The sequence below is a fragment of the Rousettus aegyptiacus genome, unplaced genomic scaffold (assembly GCF_014176215.1).
Source record: "Rousettus aegyptiacus isolate mRouAeg1 unplaced genomic scaffold, mRouAeg1.p scaffold_m13_p_17, whole genome shotgun sequence".
NCBI lineage: Eukaryota > Metazoa > Chordata > Mammalia > Chiroptera > Pteropodidae > Rousettus > Rousettus aegyptiacus.
Window position 1 is genome coordinate 27,487,882 of NW_023416292.1, and position 22,191 is coordinate 27,510,072.

Consider the following 22,191-nt stretch of genomic DNA (forward strand, 5'->3'; position numbering starts at 1 on the left):
GAGCTGGGGCTGGGAAACAGGGAACCAAGGAGCTGAGAATGGGAACAAGATGGCCCCCCAGGGGTCCTCGACCAGCGAGGGGCCTGGCTGCCCCTTTTCAGTTTCCCCAACGCCCTGGGATGAGAGGGAGCCAGGGTCAGGCCCCCTTGGGTCCCCCGCTGGGAGTCAGAGATGACGACACATCTCCAGTAGCTTCAAGCTTTTTATTTTTCGCTTCGTGCTCCTCACACCCAAACAGCTACAGCTTCCCCCAGACCAAGGCTCTTTCCAGGAGGGAAGATTCAGGTCCCCGCACGAGTTCTCGGGGATCTGGGGACTCCGGGCTCTGTCAGTTGTGCTGAGGGAGGCTGGTGGCTCCTGCAGGTCTCTGTGACATCGACGTCCAAAAGCTCAGAAAATTTCTTCCGCGTCTGGGGCCCTGGCGCTCTGCAGCTGCAGGAGCCGCCGCACGGCGTCCGCCAGGGCCCGCTCGCCCAGGCGCCGGTTGTCCCGCGTGCGGACGTTCACGGTGCCCCTGCTCTGCTCTCTGGGGCCGACCACTGCAGGAAGGGGGGGGGCGGTGTGGGAATCTCAGGGCAAGTTTGTCCACATGGGGTACCTCCCTCTGCTCTGCGGAAACCGAAGAGGCCTCACTCACTGGGAAGGGCGAGGGCAGGGCCCAGACGCGGCTCAGGGAAGGATATCTTTCTTTAGCCGCCTCCTGCCCCCCGGTTCCCAGCTCATCCTGAGCAGATAGGAGCCGCTCCGTGCTTTCTCCTACAGGCCTTATCGCTTCCAGGCAGGAGCCCGGGGGTCACAGACGGTAGGGCGGGGCAGCAAAGACAAAGATCAAGAAGCAGAGCCACAGAGAAACTGTGTGTGTGTTGGGGGGGGGGGGGACAGTAGAGGAAGGGGAGGTGGCGGGTGGAAGACCCGGACCGTGGGGCAGCTGCTCCCTGTGCTGACAGCACGAGCCGGGGTGTGTGTGACACTCGAGAATCAGGTAACCTGGCCGAGGAATTTCTGCTCCCTGCTTTCCAGACAGAGCTCTGACCCCGGGAGCACGAAAAGGGAACAGTCAGGGCCAGGCTGTTCTCCACAGGCCTTTCTCCTCACCCCGCAGGGCTGACTCTCTAGGTACAGAATAAACAGCGAACTAATTAACGCCTATTAACCCTTCCTGCCGCTTTCTCTCTGGCGCTCCTGGTTAGGCAACCGACCACGCCAGGAGCTACGGTGAGGGCCGGTGAGGGCCGGGAGAAGACTGCTCTGAGGATCAGAGGTGCTCTCAGGGGGCGAAGGGACTCGGGGCCCGGTGGCTCGGGCATCCTGAGTCCTGGCTCCTATCCAGCTCAGGAATCGAGCCCCAAGTAACCCCAACATGCAGATGAGCAAACCGAAGGACGGGAAAGAACAGGATTGAAGGTGGGCGCGTGACTCGGTCACTTACCAAACTGAAAATTGTAGTTGGCGAGCTGAGCCCGGCGGACTCTCCGGCTGAGGGTCAGTCCGCAGTCAGCGTCCAGGTCAGCGACCAGCCCCGCAGCCTGCAGGCTCTGCTGTGCCTGGGACAGAGGTTTGGTGATAGGAACTTAATCTGAGGAAAGGCTGGAGAGCTAGGACAGTCTGACACCAGGCTTCCCCAAGCCCCCCATCTGTCCTTCCCGCCTCGACCTCCAGGCTCCCCGGTTCTCAGGGCCGAGCCCGCCTCTTCCCCAGCCCCCTCCCCAGCCCCGCGGCCTCTCTGCCGCCTCTGGAGCCGAGCCCGCCAGCAAGTCCCTGGCCTCTGCCGCTTCCAGCTTCCAGCCTCCACGCTACCCACCCAGCTGCTCAGCCCTGGGGCCACCCACACCCTTACTTCTCTCCAGAAAAGAAAAGTAGAAGCAACATTTATCCACGCCGCCTTTGTGCCAAGCGCTGCTGTCAGCATTTTCACGCACCTCCACAAGGCAGTCTCGTTTCTCAGACGTTGACTTTCCAGCATCTGGACCAGCAGCCATTCGAGCCCAGACCTGTGGCTCTGAGTGCTGTGGCCCCTCCCTCCCCCAAGGGGCCTCTTCCCGTCCACTGCTCCCTTTGGGTCCCTATCGGTCTCGCCTCGGCCCCATCCTGACCCCCAGCTCCTCACCTCCCTGGCATAGTCCTCCTGCTCGGCCCCCACAGGGATGACCACCACCTGGAACGGAGACAGCCACAGCGGCCTGGTTGGGAGGGAAGAGGACGGCCAATTATTCCCTCTGGCTCGGACCGGACCGTAAGTGTGGCCACAGGGAGCAGGTCCGAGAAGGAAACGGAAGCGGGAGTCAGGAGGGGGCCGCGATCTGGAGCACCGACGCCGGGCCCCAGCGGTCTCACCATCGCCCCCCGCAGCTCTCCGCCAGCACTGCCAGCATCCTCTCCACGGAGCCTAGAACCGCCCGATGAATGAGGACTGGCCGCTCCAGGGCCCCCGCCTGGCTTCGAGGGAGAAAACGGGGTGAGTGGAACGAAGGGAGTGGCACGAACTGTGCAACCGAGGCCACCTGCCAGTTTTCAGAAACATTCGGGCTCCACGGGGGGTGGGGGACTGTTGGGGGCTCGGTTGTTTCTAGGGTCAAGGCAGAAGGGGAAGTCGTTCCCACCGCGTCCACGGGCAGCCCCGGGACAAGCGGACAGCAGGGTCTGTACCCCTTGTACTGGAGGTCAAATCGCAGGGGCAGCTGGAAGTCAAGCTGGATTGTCCCGCACTGGTGGGGCCGACCCAGGGCGTCCTGGAGGTACACATCGATCTGGGGGTACGAATGCGAGGGTGTGTGACGAATGAGAACCAGCGCCCCCTCTACCTAGCCACGCCCCAGACTGTCCTGACACACCTGTCGCCCAGCTGATCACACTACTTCACTCGGTGGGGAGCCCAGCAGTGACTCCCGGTGGCTCGTTCCACTTAACAATGGCGCTAGGATATAGGGGGACGTCAGTTCCTCGAGGCCCTCAGACCTGCCCCCACGCCCGCCCTACGGCTCCACCCTTCACCCCGTTGCTGTCCGGAACGGCTGCACGCTGCACAGACCGCCGGTGTTCCAGCAGCGACGGACTCCAGGTCCAGGCTGCTCAGCTCCTCCTCGTCCTCCCCACCCGCAGCCCCCTTTCCCTGCGCTGTGGCTGCGGGGCGGGAACCACCCTCCCTCGCCCCGCATCGCTGTTCTTCCTCACAGCCACGGGGCGACGCCCACCCAGGCGGCACCGGCACCTCCCCGCCTCCCTGGTCCCGCGACAGAACTGCTCAGTGCTGCCCAACGAGTCACACGTCACAGATGCAAACCAGGGCCTGATGCCGCCATGTAAGTCACTCTGGAACCTCGGCTGGACCCTTGCCGCTGCTGTGATCTGCTGCGTCCTGTTCCCGAGGACCTCCCAGCTTGCTCCTCTCCCTTCGTGAGCTTGCCCGCCTCGCTGACCGCTCTCCTCTGCCCCCCCCCACCCCGCCCCGCGGACGGTCCTTTCTCCCACCTCATGGAGGATTCAGATATCATGGGATGGGACAGTGTCTCGACTTCGATCACCGCACCCATAAACTCCCTTGCATTTCTATCCCCAGCCTTTCCTCCTGTGGGGGGCTCTCAACCCCACCCTTCAAGCCTCCCCGAGAACTTCCCTCCACTGAAGCTGTCGCAACTCCGGCTTCTCCCTGACCCGACCGCGCACCCTCTTGGCACAGTGTTTCAGGTTCTCGAGTCTCTCCCGTCACAAACTTCTCCTTCACCCACCCGGCCCTGAGCTGCTCCGAGAGCCGCAGAGCTTGTTCCCTTCGTTCCTCACTTCTGACTCCACCCACAGTCTCCACTTGACCAAAAACGGTCCTTCAAAACCTAACAGCCTTTTTACTAAATCCGGCAGATACTTTTCTGTCCTTCTGTCCCTGAGTTCACTTCTTCTAACTCACCATGTGAGCCCCCCACCCCCGCCCCGGCCGCACCTCCCGCACTGCCCCGCGGTGCTAAAACGCCCCTTCTGCCTCCCGCAGCCCCCAGCAGGCTGGCGGGCACTGTACTGCTCTGCTTTATATCCTACATGAGTTGAAAAATGTTCCTTTGTTTCTGTTAAATATTTAACGAAACAAAAAAATGAATAAACAAAACTCCATCCAAAGTCCCCAGCTTACCTTAGGCCCATAGAAGGCACCATCCCCAGGGTTTAGGTCCCAGGGTTCTCCAAATTCCTCCAGGGCCCGTTGAAGGACCTTTGGGAAGTGAGACAAGGGAGGACTTTATGAGCAACGTATCCCTCCGGTCCCCACAGGTGACCCTCTCGGGATAGCCTCTATTGAAGACCCTAACCCTGCTCCCTGTCCGCGCCCCCTCCCCCCCCCGTAGTTTATCCGCCTCTGCCTCCTCGGCCGCCCTGCCACGGCCCACCTGCTCGGCCTGGCCCCAAAGACGTGGCCCACCTGCTCGGCCTGGTCCCAAAGACGTGGCCCACCTGCTCGGCCTGGTCCCAAAGACGTGGCTCTCCCAGGAAGCCGGCCGGCCGGGTGGACAGCGCCAGGCGGAAGGAGAAGCCGAGGACAGCGTAGACGGAACGCAGGAAGCCGAGACAGCCCCGGATCTCTGCGGCCAGCTGGGGGCAGGAAACGTGGCACGTGAGCGGTGCGCCAGCTGGGCTCCGGGGTGACGGTGGTTTAGGGGAGACAGGGCGTGAGACTGGAGGAAAGTTGGGGATAGCACGTGGCTGAACTGCAGTGCGTGATGGGGGCGGCTAAGGGTCAGGAGCGTCGGCGGTTCGCAGGGAGGGCTGGGGGAGGCCACCTGATCCGGGGCACAGAAGATGTGGGCGTCATCCTGCTGGAAGCACCGCAGCCGCGTCAGCCCCCCCAGGCTGCCGGAGGCCTCGGCCCTGTGCAGGGCCCCGAAGTCCGCCAGCCGCAGGGGCAGCTCTCGCCAGGATCTGGGCCGGTGGGCGAACATCAGGCTGAGGGTGGGGTGGGGAGGGCTCAGCACCGCAGGGCAGACTGGCCCCGAAGCCTGCTCTGCCCATCCGCCCGTTCCTGTCCCTCCCTCCGAGTCCTGTTGGCCCCCTTGTCCCAGCCACAGCCCTGCCTGGCTCAAAGGGAATTTCTCCGTAAGGACAGTAACAGACGAGAAGCAGAACTGTGGCCCTGTCCTGTGAAGCAAGTCCAAGCCCCTGACGCTACACGCAGAGGCTGCGGCTGTGAGCGCGCCATCACTGCCCCGAATTCACACGGTTGGCGACGGGGCACACTCGAGACTCAGAGGAGGCGTCCCAGCCGGGCCGGCCCTGGGAGGGCGCGGGCCTCCTGGCCCCAGCTCACCAGTGCGCAGGGCAGTTCATGGGCTTGAGGGCGAGGGTGTCCGTGGGGTGGCCGGTGCAGTGGTCCCCCTGGGAGCTGGCGGGCCTGTGGGAGCCTGGGGACTGCAGGGCAAACATGTCTTCCTGATAATGCTCCCAGTGCCCTGACAGCTCCCAGAGCTTTGTGGAGAACAGCGTGGGGGTCTTCACTTCTGAGAAACCACGGCGGGTGTACTCGGCCTGGGAAGGAGGGAACAGGCAAGGAAGGCCACAGTGACCACGGGGAGAGAAGGGAGGGTGGCAGCCTCTGGGCCCCCAGGTTCCGCTGATCGCAGCCATGAGCTACTAGGCACGTTAGCTCCGTACACACCCCCGCTGCAGAGCACATTTCTGGGGTCTTTGTAAGAACCGCCAGCATCCACGGCAAGTACGTGTAAGCCTCCACGCCGCCCGAACGCCTGGCTGCTCCGGGGCCCTCAGCCCCACCCCCGTCTTCCTTCCCTCAGACCTGGGTCCCCTCACCCTGATGAGAGACACCAGCGCGTTATACACCCTTGTCCCCCGAGGCAGGAAGAAGCAGCTCCCAGGACTCAGTTCATGGAAGAAGAAGAGCTCCTGTTCCTGGGGTTGGGAATGGCAGCGGTCACTTCAGGGGGACGCGGTGGCTTTGGGACCCAGAAGGAGTAAGTCTGCTGGATTTTGAGTCTCCTCCCGCTCCACAATTGGGGCCCTTCACCTCTCCGACCTCCATGACCCCCCAACGTCCCCGACCTCTACCTTCCCAAGGCGCCGGTGGTCCCGTAACTCCGCCTCCTCCCGCTGTTCCGCCCAGGCCCTCAGCTCCTCCGCCGTGGGGAACGCGATCCCCGACACTCTCTGCAGCGTCTCCGGGCCACCTGAAGACCTCCACAAGGACGACGAGTTCTGCGAGAGGACACAGGGAGTCAGGGAAGGCAGCAAGGACCAAGGCTGCCCGACCTCTCCTGCACACCTCACGCCTCTCTTGATGTGCGTGCCACAGGTACGCACTACTGCCTGCCATCGCCGCCGGGGGACGGTCCTCCAGACCCCCACGCCGCGCTCACAGCCTCGGAGGTGGCCGACCCTCGATTCCCGCACGTGTCCTGCTCAAGCCCAGCCTTAGCCTGCCGCCTCCTTTCCTCCTCATTCTCACACCGCTGCCCGGCCGGTGCCCTGGACTTCACGCCTTCCCTGTGTCACCGGGCACTGCTCAGGGCAGCGACCGGAAACTCTGGTCAAATGTCACTCTATCTGTACCACACCATTTCCTGTTCCTGGCCACAGGGGATCAAATGCCTGTTTGTTCTGTCCTTGAACAACAGCACTAATGAGAAACAGCATGCATTTTATAGCACTTTTGACTTTTCCTCACTTTCTCCTGCGTTAGCTGATTCTGTTTCTCCATGTAGATTTACTCGCAGGACAGGAAGTCGCAGACTCATTTCACAGATGGGGAAGATGGAGAAGGAGATTTACCCAACGCCACACCTTCACTGGTGGCAGAGCCAGGGCGAAGCATGGACGTCCTGCTCCACGAACCTGCCTCCGCCAGGCTCTCTGCTCCCGTTCCATCCAATAACTCACCTTGCCCAGGAACAGCCTTTTCATAGAAGGCACATGCCCTTGACTCCTCCTCCCTGTGCCTGTCAGGGGGACTCCACCACCCCGCTCACAGCAGCCTTCAGCGCTGATGTCCCACCATGAAACGTGAACTGGGCCCTGGCGGCGGGTCCAGCTACTGCCATCACACTCAAGGTTTCCAGACGGCAGGGACTAAGTATCGTTCTCCTGGATACCCCACTCGGCTATCGGAGTAGAGAAGCGGCTGAGAGGCCATTGTCTTCCCACCCCCCTGCTCACTCCAGCAAAATGAGAAGTCTCGGCCGAACCCTGTCCTGACGACTGACCGTCAGCAGCTTCAGCCCTCCAATCTGTCCGGTGTGCCGAAGGTGGGGGCCCCGGCAGAGATCAACCAACATGCCGCACCTGGGGGAAAGAAAGGGCCCGTTAGTGGCCTCCAAATTCTTGAGCGTCTCGTCTTCCCTCTCAGGGCCTTTAGCTGACAGAGTGAAGAACTGTTTACGGAGAGAGCAACAGGAGACGAGAGTCAATTCCTGTCCTCATTTCTCTCTCCGGGGCAACAGACTGCCGTCTTCTTCCCTCACCCCGTCTCCAGCCTTGGTCAGGGTACCCTGCCTCTCCCCATTTCCCTCCATCTGGACAGCTCACCCATACACCGTTGCTGTTGGACCTGTCACTTTTTCCTCAATCAGGCGAAGCTTAAAGGGGTTATCCTGGAAGAAGGGAAGAGTGAAGACAAGTCTTTATCCCCATGAAGAAGTCCTGGGAGAGAGCCACCCCTTCCCTCACGCTTCTGAACTTCCTCCTAAAACTGTGCATCTCCGGCCCACCTTGAAGAGCTGGCGAAGCTGATCCCGGGAAGCCTCCAGCCTCCGGAAGGGCAGAGCGGCAGCTGCGAGTTCCTGGCAAACCCGCTCCAAAACAGGCAGCTCTGAGCCCCGGACAGTCCTGGGAGAATGAGAGTGGGTCTGCCTGCATCCTTAAGAAGCATCACCTGGGACACACAGCTGTTGGCCAGGGGTAAAATCCTGCCCTCCAGAATGTCTGGAATTATTGGCCAAGACAAACAAACTAAGAGAAAACATAAATAGGAACTCGGGTACAAATTTTACAGCTGGAGCAAATGCTCTATGTATGAAATTAAAAGTTCAGGGCAAGCAATCTAGATGGACAAAATTAAAGTAACGAAGGATAGTGTAAAAGTTGGATTCCTAAGGTCTAGAGAAGATAAGTTTCAAGCAGCAGCAGAAGAGAAGGAACATGGACTAATGGAGAAGGTGGTACCAAGATCACAGTCGACGCCCGGAGGTCCTTCCCGAAGCTTGTTCCTCCAAAATGAACACGCGTGAGGCCCCAGAAAAGGGCCTCAGAAACCATCCCAGTAAAAAAGGACAACCTTGTAGTTATCACATGAATAAAGTCTGAAGAGCTAATGTATAACATGGTGACTATAGCTGATAATTCTATTTTAAAATAATATTCTCTAAAAAAAGAAACGACCCATCCTCATGCTCCCCTTTCTCGCACTACTCACCGGTCCTTTCCCAGGAAGAAATCATGGTAGAAGCCACACTCTGTGCTTGGCCCACGGCAGAGGACGGCGCCCAGGAGCTGCTCGGCTGCTGCCCCCAGGACGTGGGTGCTGGAGTGCCAGAACACCTGCAGTTACAAGAAGGGAGCTCACGCACGCATACCGTCTCCTGGAACCCCTAGCTTTTTGATCTTCTCCTCCAAGAAGCTGTTGTGAAACCAGTATGGTCCTTCTAGGAAAAAGTGCCACAAAATGGAGGTGGTAAAAAGGAAAAAAAAAAAAAAAAAAAACTGAGCAAAAGAGAAAGCAGAAGGGCAGGAGCAGCAGTGCAAGAGGACCAGGGGGCCGGTCTTTCTTTGCTTTCCTATGACGTCTCCTTTAAGGGCTCAGAGTGAACGACTTCCTTAAGACTGATTTCTAAGGACTCTGCTCAACTCTATTTTTTTTTCCTATCCTGGCAATCTGGTGTGACGTAACCACTGCTCCAGTATTTTGTCACCATTTACACACATGTGACATGAGAACTCCATTTTTTGGATCCTAATAAATGAGGTCTACATTACGTGAAGAGGACAAAGCAGGGAGGGGTCAGGTTGTATGCTCAGTTATGAAAAACACTTTAGGATTAGATATATGCTACAGATGACTTAATGGGTGTCTCAAGAGTTGGGAGGGATGGCTGAATTGGCATATAACCCTTCTGTTTTCAAATTATTATCTCTCCCTTTTACTAGCACAAGTGATATCTGCTTAATAGACCTGGGCTAAGTAAAAAGTTTCATCGTAAATATCCGGCTTTGCCAGGAATAGTCAAGACAAGCAATCTGTGGTAGGTCTCCCTCCCAAATGCAAATGGAGAAACGGAGGGGGAAAAAAATGGTACAAATGCCCACTTAAATATCTCTTTGTTTAAGAGCCACTGTATTTCCAATAAGAAACTTACTGCTTTCCCCTCTGTGGAATCGAATGTCAGAAATCTGAGGTCAGAATCCGTCTCCAAGGGCCGCTCCAGATCATAAGGTTCTCCATTCACTTGAGCAGCCACTGCAGTATCTGCCAGTGTTGAACTTTAGCAGTAGAGAGTGGGGATTTAAATAAATTTAAAAAAGACAAGGTTACAGACCACAGGGGAAAAGAGGGACTAACCTTTTAGCAACTTCAAACCTGCAAAGGGGAAATGTGTTGCCAGAGCAATAGAGCCTATCATCGTTTTCCTCTGATAGATAACAGAGGAAAGGCAGAGGCTCTGAAACTAATTAAGATAAAAATGAATCCTCAGGAAAAGCTATCTTGATGAAACAGTGCAGAAACAAGCAGTTTTCTTTCCCCGCTCTGGTCCGGAGGAAGTGCAGGGGTACAAGGATAACACTGGAGGGTAGAGAATGAGCCTGATACCTGATCTGCCGAGCTAGCTGGTAAGGGGTCGTGTTCCATGCCACAGCCTCCACTTTCTGGCCTCCGGGAAGTGATATCTTAATAGTCCGGTGTTCCTTCTGTGCCACGCTTGCTAACTTCTTTGCCTGAGCAGCCCATAGCTCCTCAAAAAGGCCAAGTCGCTCTACCAACCAGTGTGGAGGGGTCGGCACTGCTGCCTGAAGGGCAAGATGTTAGGAGGTAACGCGTGTTCCATCAGTTATTTTAGGGGTTGGGGGTGGTGGGAGATGAAGATATTTGGATGGCCGTAAAGTCCCTAGACTTTACGAGGATGGGTGATACGCAGCCCTGCGTTGGAAATCCTACGCTCCCCAGCCGCTGACCCGAGGAGAAAGTGCATCCAGGCGGTAGGTCGGGGGGTGGCAGGGTCCGGGGACTCAGGGGGACAGCAGGGGGTGTCGGGCTGGGTTAAGAGCCTACGCCTTCGGCTTCCGCTGCTTCGGAACGTTTGGGTACCTCACGCACCGTGTGTAGCCCGCAGGCCTGCAACCCTGGGAGCTGGAACCGTCGCCACCTCTGATACAGTCCCATGTTCCTCCAGACCGGTGCCTACATGCTCAAATGACCGTCTCCTCCTTCGCCAGATTCTCATTGGCTTCTGGCCCAGCAACCCCCATGCCTATTGGTTAATACAGCTGCCATTCCGGCCTGGGACCACCTCCAGGAACTCCGAAGAAGTACGCCCCACACAGCAAGAGCAGCGGTGTGGGTGGTTCCGGCTGACCGGAAGACCTAAACTGTTACACCGGCAACCGCGAGACCCGCAGTTTCAGCCCAAAATTGGAAGAAGGTGTCCTGCGGCTTTGAGGGCAGGACAGGGGTCGGAAAACTTCTAGAAAGAGAGTGGGAGAAAAACGGACTGAGAAAGGAAATCAGTCATTTCCTTTTAACCATAAGTTTTCTTTTACATAGTCTTTGCTGGCAAGTAGAAAACATTTAAGAGCATAGATTTGGAACTAGACAGACGGGGTGTAAATCCTGGATCTGCCTGCCATTCACTGTGCATTTCGGGGTAAACGATTTAATTCCGTCTGTGCTTCAATTTTCTCATCTATGAAATGAGAATAATAGTATCACTCCCAATTGTTGAGGTTAATTTTATGTAAATAATCTAATATACAGCGTGGTACAAGATAATGGGCAACAACGGCGACAAGCTATTAGAATAAAGGAATGTAACAGCTTTAAGGTCTTGGACAAAGAATCTGCAGAGGGCACTTCTTGGAGTCCCTTCGTACTCATGGTGCTTAAAAGGGACCTACGAGACATCTAAATCTCACAGATGAGGAATTCAAGGTCGGAGAAGGTAAATGATCTAAGGTTAAGTGCTGATGCCAGAATCAGTCCAAGTCTCGTATTCTCCTACCACACGAGGCTTTTGCCGGGAATAGAATTTACTCCCAATGTACTACCCATCACTTCAGAAAGGGATACATGACCCTAGAATCTGAGCTCTGCTTCTTAAGCAAGACCTTTGCCTCTCATTCCCATTTTAACTCAACTTCCTTTATTCGTTCTCTTCCCTCTCCCTGCTATATCTAGGACACAGGACTGGGTATATTTATTTTATACCATAAAAATAGAAACATGGTCCGGTTTGCAGCAAAGTATGAAGGGAGATGGACTTGGGGCAGCTGAGGGGTTCTCAGTAATTCCCATTAGTCCCCTCACCTGGGGATGGGGATGGTTAGAGTCCGTTCTTGAGTTTCCGGTGGCGATGGAAGCAAGGATCGTGGAGGAAGTGCTGTCAGAGGATGATGCTTAATCTAGGTTTCCAGAGGCCAGAGGTTCTGTCTGGGGAAGACAGCAGTCGGTCTGAGTCACAGGACAGCTCGGAATCTTGGTTTCCATCTTCTGGTACATTAGATGCTCTGAAATACAAAAAGAAATAGACAAGACTGTGGAAGAGGAAGATTACGTGTGTGTGTGTGTGTGTGTGTGTGTGCGATTGGGAAGAGGTAGTGAACATTCTTTAGTGGCATTCAGAAAGTGTGGCAACAGGGAGAATGTCTCCCATGGCTCTGCACCAAAAGGGGGAGGGGAACGTTCCACTGCGGACAACCGAAGGGTAGGTGCTCAGTCAATAATTATTAAGAATGTACCGATCCCTGTACTGACTCAAAACTCCAAGTTATACACATGCCGACACACACGCACACATTCTTTATGCATTCTACCTTGTCCTCTTACATACGACGGGAGAGGGATGGCGGAATAACTAAGCTCCACTGTTATGGCGGCTCCCTGCACTCATCCCTCAGATATTTACTGACCGCGCACTGTGTGCAAAGCCTTGAGCTGAGTGCTCAGGGGATGCCGATCAATCACATACTACATCATCACCTGTGTGACTTGTGTTGCAGTGGAGGAAGGAATGTCAAGGGATTTCATTCCTCCCGCCATAGCAAGCAAGCCAGCCAGGAAAGCATGCTAGCTAAGGCCAATTCTTTAATAGCCAGTTCTACCACCTATGATTTGTGCCTGGCATGTCTCAGCCTCAGGGAATGTTAACTCTTTAGTCTGCCTGGGAAACATCGATCCCTAAGACTGCTCTTAACCTTCCACTGAGATTACCAAACACCTACTATGTGCTAAGTGCTGTGCCTTCACTATCTCATTTAATTCCTAGAATAACCCTATGCCATGCTCTGCTGCCTCTCAGACAGCACCATAATCAGAATGCATCACGTTCAAGAGCACAGCTCCCCCTTTCTCTCCAGGTGAACTAGTTGGAGCCTTTGGGGACAACAAGGGCCTTAATGTAGGGTAGTGAGAGGGGTCCAATAAAAAGCCAAGAAAAGAGGCATCTTACCAAACTTTCTCTACCAGACTAAGGAAAAAGAAATGTTAAGGAAATAATGCTAGAGTTCAGGAAGCCTATGGAAAAGGAATTCCTCATAAAGGGTGTCCAAGGCCCTCGGTCAGCTTTACTTCATGTTTAGAATAGACATCCCAAGTTGGCCAAAACTTCGGCTGAGGTGGTATTGTTTTTATAAACTCAAAACATATGTAAGAATACTCTCCACTGAAGGTAAGGTACCTTTTCCATTTGTCATCAGATTAACACATACCTCTGATTCTCTCTTAGAAAATTTTCAGGCACCAAAGTGGTAGAAAAAGATATTGGAGAGAGAGAGAGAGAGAGAGAGAGAGAGAGAGAGAGAGAGAGAGAGAGAGAAAGAGAGAGAGAGAGAGAGAAAATGAATTTTAGTAAGAACAAATATATAAAGAAAGGTTTATATTATTGCCACGAAATGCTTTTGAGGCTCAAAAACTAGCCAAGTGGAGAAAGGCACAGTAGGTGGTATGGGGAGGTTAGGTTATTAAACTTTTTCCCTTAGTAATAAAGATCTAAGAAGGGAGTCAAGCTCTACTTTAACATCTCTTTAAGAAGCCACAGAGAGAAAAAGTGCAGCCAAATCTGCAGAGTAAATAAAGAGGGGGAAGCTTCCTATCAGAAGCACGGGGACAAGCTGAACTTTGCTTTGAAAACAAAGTTGAGCTCGTTTAACATCTCTAAGGTTCCCCTTCCCTTAGACATCTCCTGAGTCTGTGGAAGAGAAACCAGGAAACAGCCACCTCCACCCTCGCCTTTTAAACGTCCCTGATTTGTCAGGTCAAGGCCAAGGGAAGAACGTAGGGAAGTCTTCCAAGCACAGGAGCCAGTGCAAGGATGTCAAATTAAGTTCAATGCTGAAGTAAGAAATAAAGAGCAAAGTACTCTTTAAGAAGGTCCTAGACACATCTATGGAAGGCGATAGACAACTCAGGCTCAATAACCAAGATTTCAAGTTCATCGTTTACTATCTCTACTGCCCTTGGCAATGCCTGGCTGCCTAGAAGATATGGGACCTCAAGTGTTCTCTGTTGTAGGTACAAGGGGAGGACAAAACAGAAGGAACTGGGTGCTACTGCCCGTTTTCTTTCTCCCTCCCCTTCCAACTGAAGTACCCTAAGAAACACATATGAAGGTTCAAGGCTGCTTCTCTCTTTTCCGCAAATCAAGTGGCTTGAGTAATTCTCAAAAATCAAGGGCTGCCAGAGGGATGAGAAAGGTGGTTGCCGGCATATCCAATTTGCTGTGAACCGCAACTGGCCAAGGGCAGACTGGTTTAGCCGACGCCCTTTTGAGTCAAACACGAAAAGCTGCAGCCTGTATCTGCTTTGTCTGTTGGCATCACTCACTGGCCCCGCCGCCCACATCTGTATTCTCAACTTTTGACTCTTGCCACAGTGAGGACAAAGGGAAAGGACAGGAAAAGAAAAAAATAAACTGTAACTGCCACATCCATTTCTGAATAGATCTCAGCTTCTTATCCCCTGGCCCTCAAACTTGTAACTAAGCACAAAAGGCTTCTGCTGTCGTCCCCCAGCAGTCAGGGATAATTCGATAAAGTTTACACCGCATTTGCTCTCTTGACACATATGTGCTTCTCGTTATTTCTGCATGGGTGGGGGGAGGGGAACAGGATGTTTACTTAAGAGCCGATATCGCACGTCCCTCTGTCGCTTTGTCTATGCAGCCTCGGTGAGCTGTTACTCAGCAACTGTGAGCAGCAGCTGACAGGACTTGTCCATAGTTACTCATAAACAAGTATGAGAAACACCCCAAAACCCCAACCCCGTTTGGATGGTGTTATTACGTCTGCATACATGAGGGGGTAACTCATCCCTCTCACACCAGATTGGCTTCGATCAAACTTTAGGGGAAGGACACATCTTCACCATGTCCAGAAGGGCCAACGAGGAAGCCTAGAACCTGTCGCTCCTTTGGAGGTGGAGACAAGAACCGGGTGGGCACGTCAGAGACCCACGAAGGGACGAGGCAGAAAGGGTGAGCCGGACTCCAGCAGCAGCCAGCCCGGCAGTGCGCCCTCCCTGCCGGGCGTGTTCCCAAGTGTCTAGCGACACTTGTGCTGCTTCACGTAACCCCGGCTGCTGCTGAGCGCCTCTACCGTGCCCGTGACCTAGGCCTGACCTCTACCCGTTAAGACCTACATTCCTTTTACTAAGCCTCGCTGGATTGTCAGAAAGGGTTGGGGCAAGACAGAAGGGTTAAGTGGGGTTTCTGTATGACAGACTGTCAATATGCAGCAAGAAGGGCAGACGTGGGCGAAGAATCGGCCAGGATACCCGTCATCGCCACCCCAATTCCATGCTTGCTTTTAAAAGTGCTTCTTCGCTCGCAATCGCACTTTTTGAAGACATACACGAAAAATTACCCAGCCCGCACATCCCACTTCATTACCTTCCACTCCCTGAACACGTTTGATCTCTCCCCACCCGTCGTCCCTTTCCAAAACTGAATTACACAAAGGATCAAACAGAAAACCCACAAGGCCATGAAGATCTCGGTGGCTCCGACTGCCTTCAGTGCCACCGAGTGCAGAAATCAAAGGGGACAGCTGGACAAGAGCAATGTGAGAGGGGAAGAGTCAACCACACAACAAAGGAAACCATACTTTATTAAACTGGAAAACAAAAACATAATGCGGGGAGACAAACAGACTTTTTTTTTTTAAAAAAAAGAATGGCTGGAAGAGAGCACGCCAGTGGTCACACGGAGGGGGACGGGCGGTCTGGTGTCTTCGCGTGTGACGGAGACGTGCAGGCACACCCGCCACCTCCGCGAGGCCCCCGGGCATCCTCGGACCCAACGGAGATCCATTCGTATCTTCAGAGACACGCCCGGGCTGTTCGTCCCGCATTCTGTAGCTGGTCTCACCTTCAGCCCTGGACAGTCACGCAGGCTCTTTGCTGGAGAAAACTCAGGTTTTCCAACCACAGGCTCGCTCTGCAGAGCAGCAGCGTCTGCTCCTGGAGAAGTTTCCTCCTAACTGCACTCACCAGAGGAGCCAGCGGCCCTGCGTTGAAGCCCCAAATCTTAAAGAAAAATGTCAAACCTTTAGAACTACTTATTTTATTAAATCATATTAATACACATTTCAAAGGAATTTCATCGCTGTTGCCTCTGAAGCATGTACTCGTTTTGTTTTCCACACTGAACACGTGAGACCATCAATCCGACATATCTGATTTCAGTCATGACAGGCACTCCCGCCCATTCGAAAAAGGGGGGAGGGGAGGAAAACGGGGGGCAAAGCAGTAATTTACAGCGGCCACAAAACCATAACAGCCGAGGCTTAATTCTTCATGAACCAGGAACTCCAGGGTAGTGACGATTCTGCGATTAGGAGGTTTAGCATATTCACATTATCTGGACAGGCTTGCTGTACCATGTCATCACAAACGTCAAATTCCTGGCATTGAAAAGGGTGGGACTCCTACTCTCTGATCGTTTTACCCTCCCTGGAATCAAAGCCCATTCTACTCACTCTCGACCTGTGGGAGGGCGGAGGGCAGCAGGGAGGAGCCTTCACTGATGACAAAGAAACACTTACGAAACACGGACGGCGGACCCTGATGCCCTGCCACCGAGTCCTAAGTGGCACCCGCGCACTCACGGCCCCCGCAGTTCTCTGTCTGTGATTTCACAGCGAGCACCGAGGGCCGCGGGGACTTCGCAGGTTCTGCTTTCATGCGAGTCATGTCCTTGCCAAGACACACTATGTTATGCTTTCTTTAAAAAATATCTTGTTTATTTTTTTAAACTCAGGTTGAAATACAAAAGTCAGAGCATGGGCACGGAATTTTAAATCACAGACACAGAAAGAATAAAACCCCTTTGCTTTATGTTATGAACGTCAGAAATGTCTTTTTTGTTTCGCTATATCACATATATACATTGTCTTCATTTACTGCTGTAGACAGATTTCCTTAAAGTTAACAGCTGACAGTCATGTACAAATCCTCACTTCCATCCTAAAAGAAGCACACTGAGGATTCTGTGGATTAAAAAACAAAACAGTCCACAAAAGGAAAAAAAAAACAAAAAAACAAAACCCAACCCTTAAAGTCCATCTTTTAAACTGTATAACAAAGTCTTTCTTTCATGTACTAGCCATCATACTTTTGAGGACAGTCACCTGCCTCAACATCCAGGAAGCCACTTTCCTGACAGCCCTACATTTTCTGATAAAACCAAATGGTCAGAGAGCCTTTTCAAGTAAACACTACTTTTAGCTTAAACAAGAGCAGCAGAAAGAATTCACATTCTTTTATTCTAGAATGAAAAAACATCCCACCTAATTTCTGGAAAAAAAAAAATCTATTTGTTTTGAGTCAAATAGAACTGTCCCTCCCCCTGCCCACCCTACTCTGCCATATACTTCCCCTTAAACAAATGTCTTAGGACTCAACGTGAACTATACCGTTTCTTTGCTTTGCTACACTATATACCCCACCCCACATACAAGGTCATGGTATCATGCATTTTTGTGGGGACAGCTACAGGGTAGAGCGGCTTGAGAAGGTAAAGAAAGAACAGCTAGTTGGCTTGGGACCAGAAAAGCATCAGGGAGATGAAGAGCTTACAGCATCCTAAGCACAGAACACCTGGCGAGCCCAAATAAATAACATGGAGTATGTTCCGCAGAACTCCCCAACTATGATGCGCATCTCGTGTAAGCTGCTCTTCATCTGAAAATCAAGTTTACTCTGACACAAGGGATCACCTTCGGCCGGTGGCTACATTGCCCACTCCCCCCCGCCCACCGTTAATATGTCCCTGCAGGAATCCAAAGCAATCCCCATGCTTCCTAGTTAGTTCTATACCAACTTGGAAGAAAATATAAAACTTACTAGGATTCTCTAAAAAACTCAACACATATTGTTTTACTCGTCTAGCTGGAGATTACCAGTGTGTACCCTGGGGTTAAGACACTAAGTCTAAAAAATAGCGTCCCTAGATATAAAGATATAAACACTCGAAGTGCGGTGATTGTCTTTTTCCCAGTACAGGTTGTACAAACACAAATAAGCCTTTCAGTTCGGGGAGAACAGAACTTGTCACGTGAATTGACTCAGGGCAGAAACATTGTTTCCTGCCGGGAGCAGGCGCCCATATGTGACAGGCTGCTATCCGCCAAGCAGGGTAAAGGTGGGTTTATCGGGTCCTCCTGTTACTCTGTAAAGACGGTAACACCCCCTTGCCACTAAGACACACCTGAAGAGGTGTAACATCAAGATGCTGCTGAACCTCGTCCGCTGGAAGACCAGGAACACGGGAGGACACGGGACAAGGGCGGGGAAAGGAAAGGTCAAGACGAATAGTCCCCCCTCCCCGGCGGCGAAAACCGCGAGTCGCACCACTGTCAGGGAGGCTCCGTGGCAGATGGTTAAACCTCAGGGAGGACACTTCGGCTGCACCTGACAACTGTCGACTGGTGATTTTCTTTCCGGCCAAAGCAGAAGTAAAAACTGAGGGAGAAAAAGTAAGTCAAGAAAGAAGAGCACGAAACGAGAGCGCGGAGCGAGGCCTGCGAGACGGTCCCCACTGTCGCTCACGAGGGACGGGGCAGGCCGGCCACACCGCGGACGGTGCCTTTCCCTAACTCTCCATTGTGGTCATTCCTTATTTTAGCCTTGAAATTAGATCCAGCCCCCCCTCTTTCATTCTAAGGATAAAGAGGAAAATTTTTTACTAGGGTAGAAGGTTTGTCTCTCCTCAAATTCCTGCTTAACAGTACTTCGAAAGAGGCTGATTTTTCATTAAGATTTTAGGAGAAAGGTAAAGAACTCAAGTTCAACATGCCTTTAAAAACCAAACGGCTCGACCGGTCCGGGGTCTCCCACATTTCCTGGCTCGGAACACCTCTCGGCTGTCAGCAGGGCACAGCGGACAGGGGCGGGAGCCGAGCTGGTTACAGCAGTTAACTGGGCTGGAGAGAGACCGGACGGGGACCCTTCCGTGGACTCCTGATAAGCCAGGCCCAAAATAACATCCCGACATTGCACATGTCATTATCTGTACTGATGGAAGTTTTATTTCAAATGTAATAATACTCTTCAATAGTTGGGGTAAAGTAAGATTTGTTGTCCTCCCCGCCCCTCAAATCCCCAGCCAAAGGCAGTGGCTTCGGTTGTGTTTGTTGACTTGCCCCCCGCCCCCCTTAAAACACAAAGGCCGCGGGAAGGTAGTTAAGTGCAGCAGGAGGGCGGGCCGGGTGGGAGAGTGAAGTGCAGGCATGTGTGACGCCGGGAGGGAGGCCCTCTGTTGTGATAAAAAAATAAATCGAAGGAGGGAAACAAATAGAAACAATAGTAAACCGAACCCCTACTTCCAACGCTCTCTAGACTGTTCCGAATGCCTTTCCCCTGGTTTCCGTCAGTACCTGGGAGGGAAGAATGGGCGTTTTGGTGCAAAGAACGGAGGGCCCCGAATGAAAGGTGGCCTGGGTCTCTTTAAACTGTGGAACGGGTCTCTGCCGAGAAAAGGCTCCCTGGGCCGGAAGTCCGGCCGGGGACTCCGCAACATCATACCGCTCCGGTTGATGGTGTCTCTGTGCGAGGGACCCAAGGGGAGGCCGCCGCCCGCCCCGCCGCCGCCGCCGCCGTGCGCCGGGCCCAGGTGCTCCAGGGGACGCGAGGGCAGGCTCAGGCTCTCGCGCACCCGGCTGAGGCCAGGGCCGTTGAGGTCCCGCTGGGTGGGGCCCCCGTGGTCCCTGGGTCCTGAAAGCACCCCGAAATGATCGGCCAGGGTCCCCGGAAGGAGGGAACTATGGTCCTTGGGAAAGACTGCCACCGCCCCCGCCACGCCGTGCTCTGCCAGCGGGGGCGCGGGGAAGGGCGCGATCCCCGAGTGGTCGACGGGGGGAGGGGGCGGCGGGGCGGCGAAGGGGACCGCGCTGGCCCCGCCGCCGCCGCCGTGCTCCCCCGGGGGCGGGGGCGGCGCGGGGAAGGGCACGCCGCCGTGCTCCGCGGCGGGGGGCGGCGCGGCGTGCGCCAGGGCCGCCTCCTTCGTGAAGGGGTTCGAGAGCTCCACGGCGGGCAGGTGCGCGGGCGCCTCCCGCGGGAACCCCGCGCCGTGCTCCTTGGCGGGCGCGGGCGGCGCGGGCGCCGGCCCCACCGGCTCTCTCGGGAAGGGCGTCCCATGTTCCAAGGGGGCCGGGGGGAGATGATGCTCAAATGTTGAGTTGAAACTGTTGGAGCGAAAGCTGCCGACGCTCTCCTGGAACGGCGGCGCCCGCTCCTTGTAGGGCGCCGCTTTGAAGCCCGCGAGGCCTCCGCTGCCCCCACCCCCAAGGGAGGCCAACTCGGAGGCACTTGAGGGGCCATTGTCAAAGGAGCTGCCCGAGGTGCTCAGGTCAAACCACCCCACCCGGGCGGCCTCGCGCCCGTGGCCTCTGCTTCCCTTCCCGGGCACGCGGACGGACTCCACCGTCTGGATGGGCTCCCCGGACACCCTCCTGTGCGGCGCGTGGTGGTAGCCCAGCGTCTCTATGGGGGCCCCCTTCTCTTCCGTGCTGTCGGGCAGGTCGAGGCAGGAGGAGGACACCCGGGTCTCTATGCGGAAGTGCTCTTCTTGCTGCTGCTGGTCGGTGGCCGCCAGGCTGGGCTGGGCGAGGTTCGCCAGGCCCACGCCGTCGCCTGACGCGCCCTTGCCGGGGGCCTGGCCGAAATGCTTATCCTCCGAGGGCTTTCGGGAGGCGTTTTTAAGCATGTTCTTAAACTCAATTGTCGACGTGGTGGAAATGGTGGCGGCCAGGACTTTCTCCACACCCGACGTGGGCGCGTGGCCCCCGGGGGCAGCCAGCGTGTTCTGCGGGGAGAAAAGGGGGCGCTGTGGGCCGGGGTGCGGGGAGTCGGGGTACTGCTTCTGGGGCAGGCTGAGGTGCCCCGGGGCCGCCTGAGACAGGCTGTTGTGGTTGGAGTCGGGGGCGAAAAACGAATCATTCTTACTGGGTGACGGCGATCGGTTAGACCCAGGTTCAGTCCCTCTCAGGCCAAAGGCACCAAGCAGCCCAGGGGAAGCCGAGAGCCGGTCACAGTCCTCAGTGGAGTCCAGAAGGGCCCTGACAGCCGGAGGGAAGGTGGACTGCACCCCGAAGCCCTGGGCCCTGTGGCTGTAACTGGACAGGATCGGCTGGTACTCCGCGGTATCCGAAAGCTTGCTAGATTTCAGGATGGACTTGGCCGGCTTCTTCTCCAGGTTCATCACGGCAGAGGGTGGCGGCCCCGAGTACTCGAAGTCCCGGTAGTCCTCGTCCTCCTGGAAAGACGTGTCGGGATAGAACTTCTCCTGTGCAGCGTCCACGAGGGACGACGGCCGCTCCATGCCGTCGGCAGGCTGCTTGTAGGGCGAGTCGCTGCCCAGGCCGAAGGGACGATAGGTGGACACGGCACTGGAGAGGTCCCGGGGGTAGCTTTCCTCTCTCCCAGGGGGCGGTGACCGCGTACTGCTGGGGGTTGAGGACCCAGGGCTGATGATCTTGGACAGCAGGGACATGGTATCTACGCTGCTGGACGTGGGCTTGTCCATCATCTCATCTTGGGTGGGTGTCCCGCTCCGTTCGTCCCGCACGGGGGTCCCGTCGATGTTGTCGACGGACGTGCTGGTGGGGCCACGCTGGAAGTCCGAGGGATGGCTCTCTGCTGGGGCGCTGGACCCCAAACTGCTCAGGATCGGGATGTTTAAGTTTAAGCCGCTGAAACCAGGATTACCTTTTAAGAAGTTGTGGATCTTCATTTCCAGGCTCGGGGAGGTGGACTCGGACTCCAGCTTTGGCTTGGAGACCTCTGAAGATTGGCACATGGCGACTTCAGAAGGCGGGGCAGCAGAGCTAGCACTGTGGGCACCTGTGAACCCCAGGGAGTTGGACGGCAACTTGAAAGTAGTGCTTGGGAGACCCGGGCTTTGCCCGAGTGAGACCTTGCTGGCTGAAGTTGAAGACACTTCAGATGCTGATGAATTAGGAGAATAGCTGAAGCTTTTGGGAATGAAGGGCTGGGCACCGGAGGGCAGACTTCTTCCTTTCCCGCTAGTGACCGTGGTGTTGGCAGGGGAAACCGCAGTGCTCTGGGAAGCGGCTTCACTGGCTGGAACTGGGTTCCCAGTAACACTCTGAAGTAAAGATGACAGGCCTACAGAAACAAGGATTAGAGGAGTTAAAAAGAACAACGCCCCCACCTTACAATAAAAACAATTTAGGCTAACAGGATATTCTCACTCATTCCAGTGGGAACCAGATAGACATTAAAACATGAGGCCAAAGGGAATCCAGGCCAAACAAGCAAGGGCTAAATGTCACAGAAAACACTGGATCTATTTGTCAATATAAAGAGAGCATGTCACCGAAATGTTTCTAGTACAGTCATGAAACAAGCCCAACATGGCAAGATAAAAGGCAACAGGAAGGGGGAGATTTTAGTGTCAGAATCATTCATAGTTTAAACAAGACAAAGCAGGAAAAGAAAGGAAGCAAAATTACTCTTAAAACAACACTTTAAGCCAGTGTTTC

General features: G+C 54.7%; 2 protein-coding genes and 1 long non-coding RNA gene across 8 annotated transcripts in view; 1 reads left to right on the forward strand and 2 right to left on the reverse strand.

Moving 5' to 3' along the window:
- Positions 1–184: 184 nt before the first annotated feature.
- TARS2 (threonyl-tRNA synthetase 2, mitochondrial) lies at positions 185–10,431 on the reverse strand. 4 transcript variants are annotated; one of them, XM_016122761.2, is made up of 18 exons: positions 10,298–10,431; positions 9,794–9,990; positions 9,342–9,465; positions 8,402–8,526; positions 7,698–7,815; positions 7,516–7,580; positions 7,194–7,272; positions 6,043–6,189; positions 5,788–5,886; positions 5,288–5,505; positions 4,764–4,926; positions 4,438–4,575; positions 4,121–4,198; positions 2,647–2,747; positions 2,335–2,436; positions 2,108–2,180; positions 1,430–1,544; positions 185–539 (listed from the first exon to the last, which is right to left on the reverse strand). In XM_016122761.2, exons 1-18 carry the CDS (start codon positions 10,361–10,363, stop codon positions 391–393), a joined length of 2,157 nt encoding a protein of 718 aa, XP_015978247.2. In that variant the 5' UTR covers positions 10,364–10,431; the 3' UTR covers positions 185–390. The 4 variants fall into 4 exon arrangements, 3 of the variants coding, with proteins under 3 accessions (XP_015978247.2, XP_015978245.2, XP_015978248.2); XM_016122759.2 differs by having other exon boundaries at positions 10,289–10,394; XM_016122762.2 differs by lacking the exon at positions 185–539 and adding an exon at positions 563–1,112 and having other exon boundaries at positions 10,289–10,395.
- Positions 6,174–8,698, forward strand: LOC118612889. The gene is made up of 2 exons (XR_004955226.1): positions 6,174–6,286; positions 6,696–8,698. It is a non-coding gene; the product is annotated as an uncharacterized LOC118612889 (long non-coding RNA).
- Positions 10,432–15,736: 5,305 nt separating the features above from the next.
- The window catches only part of RPRD2 (regulation of nuclear pre-mRNA domain containing 2), a 64,048-nt gene continuing 57,593 nt past the window's right edge, over positions 15,737–22,191 (reverse strand). For all 3 annotated transcript variants that reach the window (XM_036234939.1, XM_036234940.1, XM_016122758.2), the window contains one exon: positions 15,737–21,814. In XM_036234939.1, the coding sequence (XP_036090832.1) occupies positions 19,059–21,814 (2,756 nt within the window). In that variant the 3' untranslated portion in view covers positions 15,737–19,058. The remainder of the gene's footprint in view (positions 21,815–22,191) is intronic.

Excerpts from the sequence above, each read along its gene's own strand:
- TARS2 (XM_016122759.2), bottom strand. The coding sequence starts at position 10,363 with ATGGGACTGTATCAGAGGTGGCGACGGTTCCAGCTCCCAGGGTTGCAG. Across the intron at positions 9,466-9,793 it reads CAGCTAGCTCGGCAGATCAG|TTCAACACTGGCAGATACTG; the intron begins GTATCAGGCTCA and ends CTACTGCTAAAG. Across the intron at positions 5,506-5,787 it reads CGCTGGTGTCTCTCATCAGG|GCCGAGTACACCCGCCGTGG; the intron begins GTGAGGGGACCC and ends CCTCCTTCCCAG.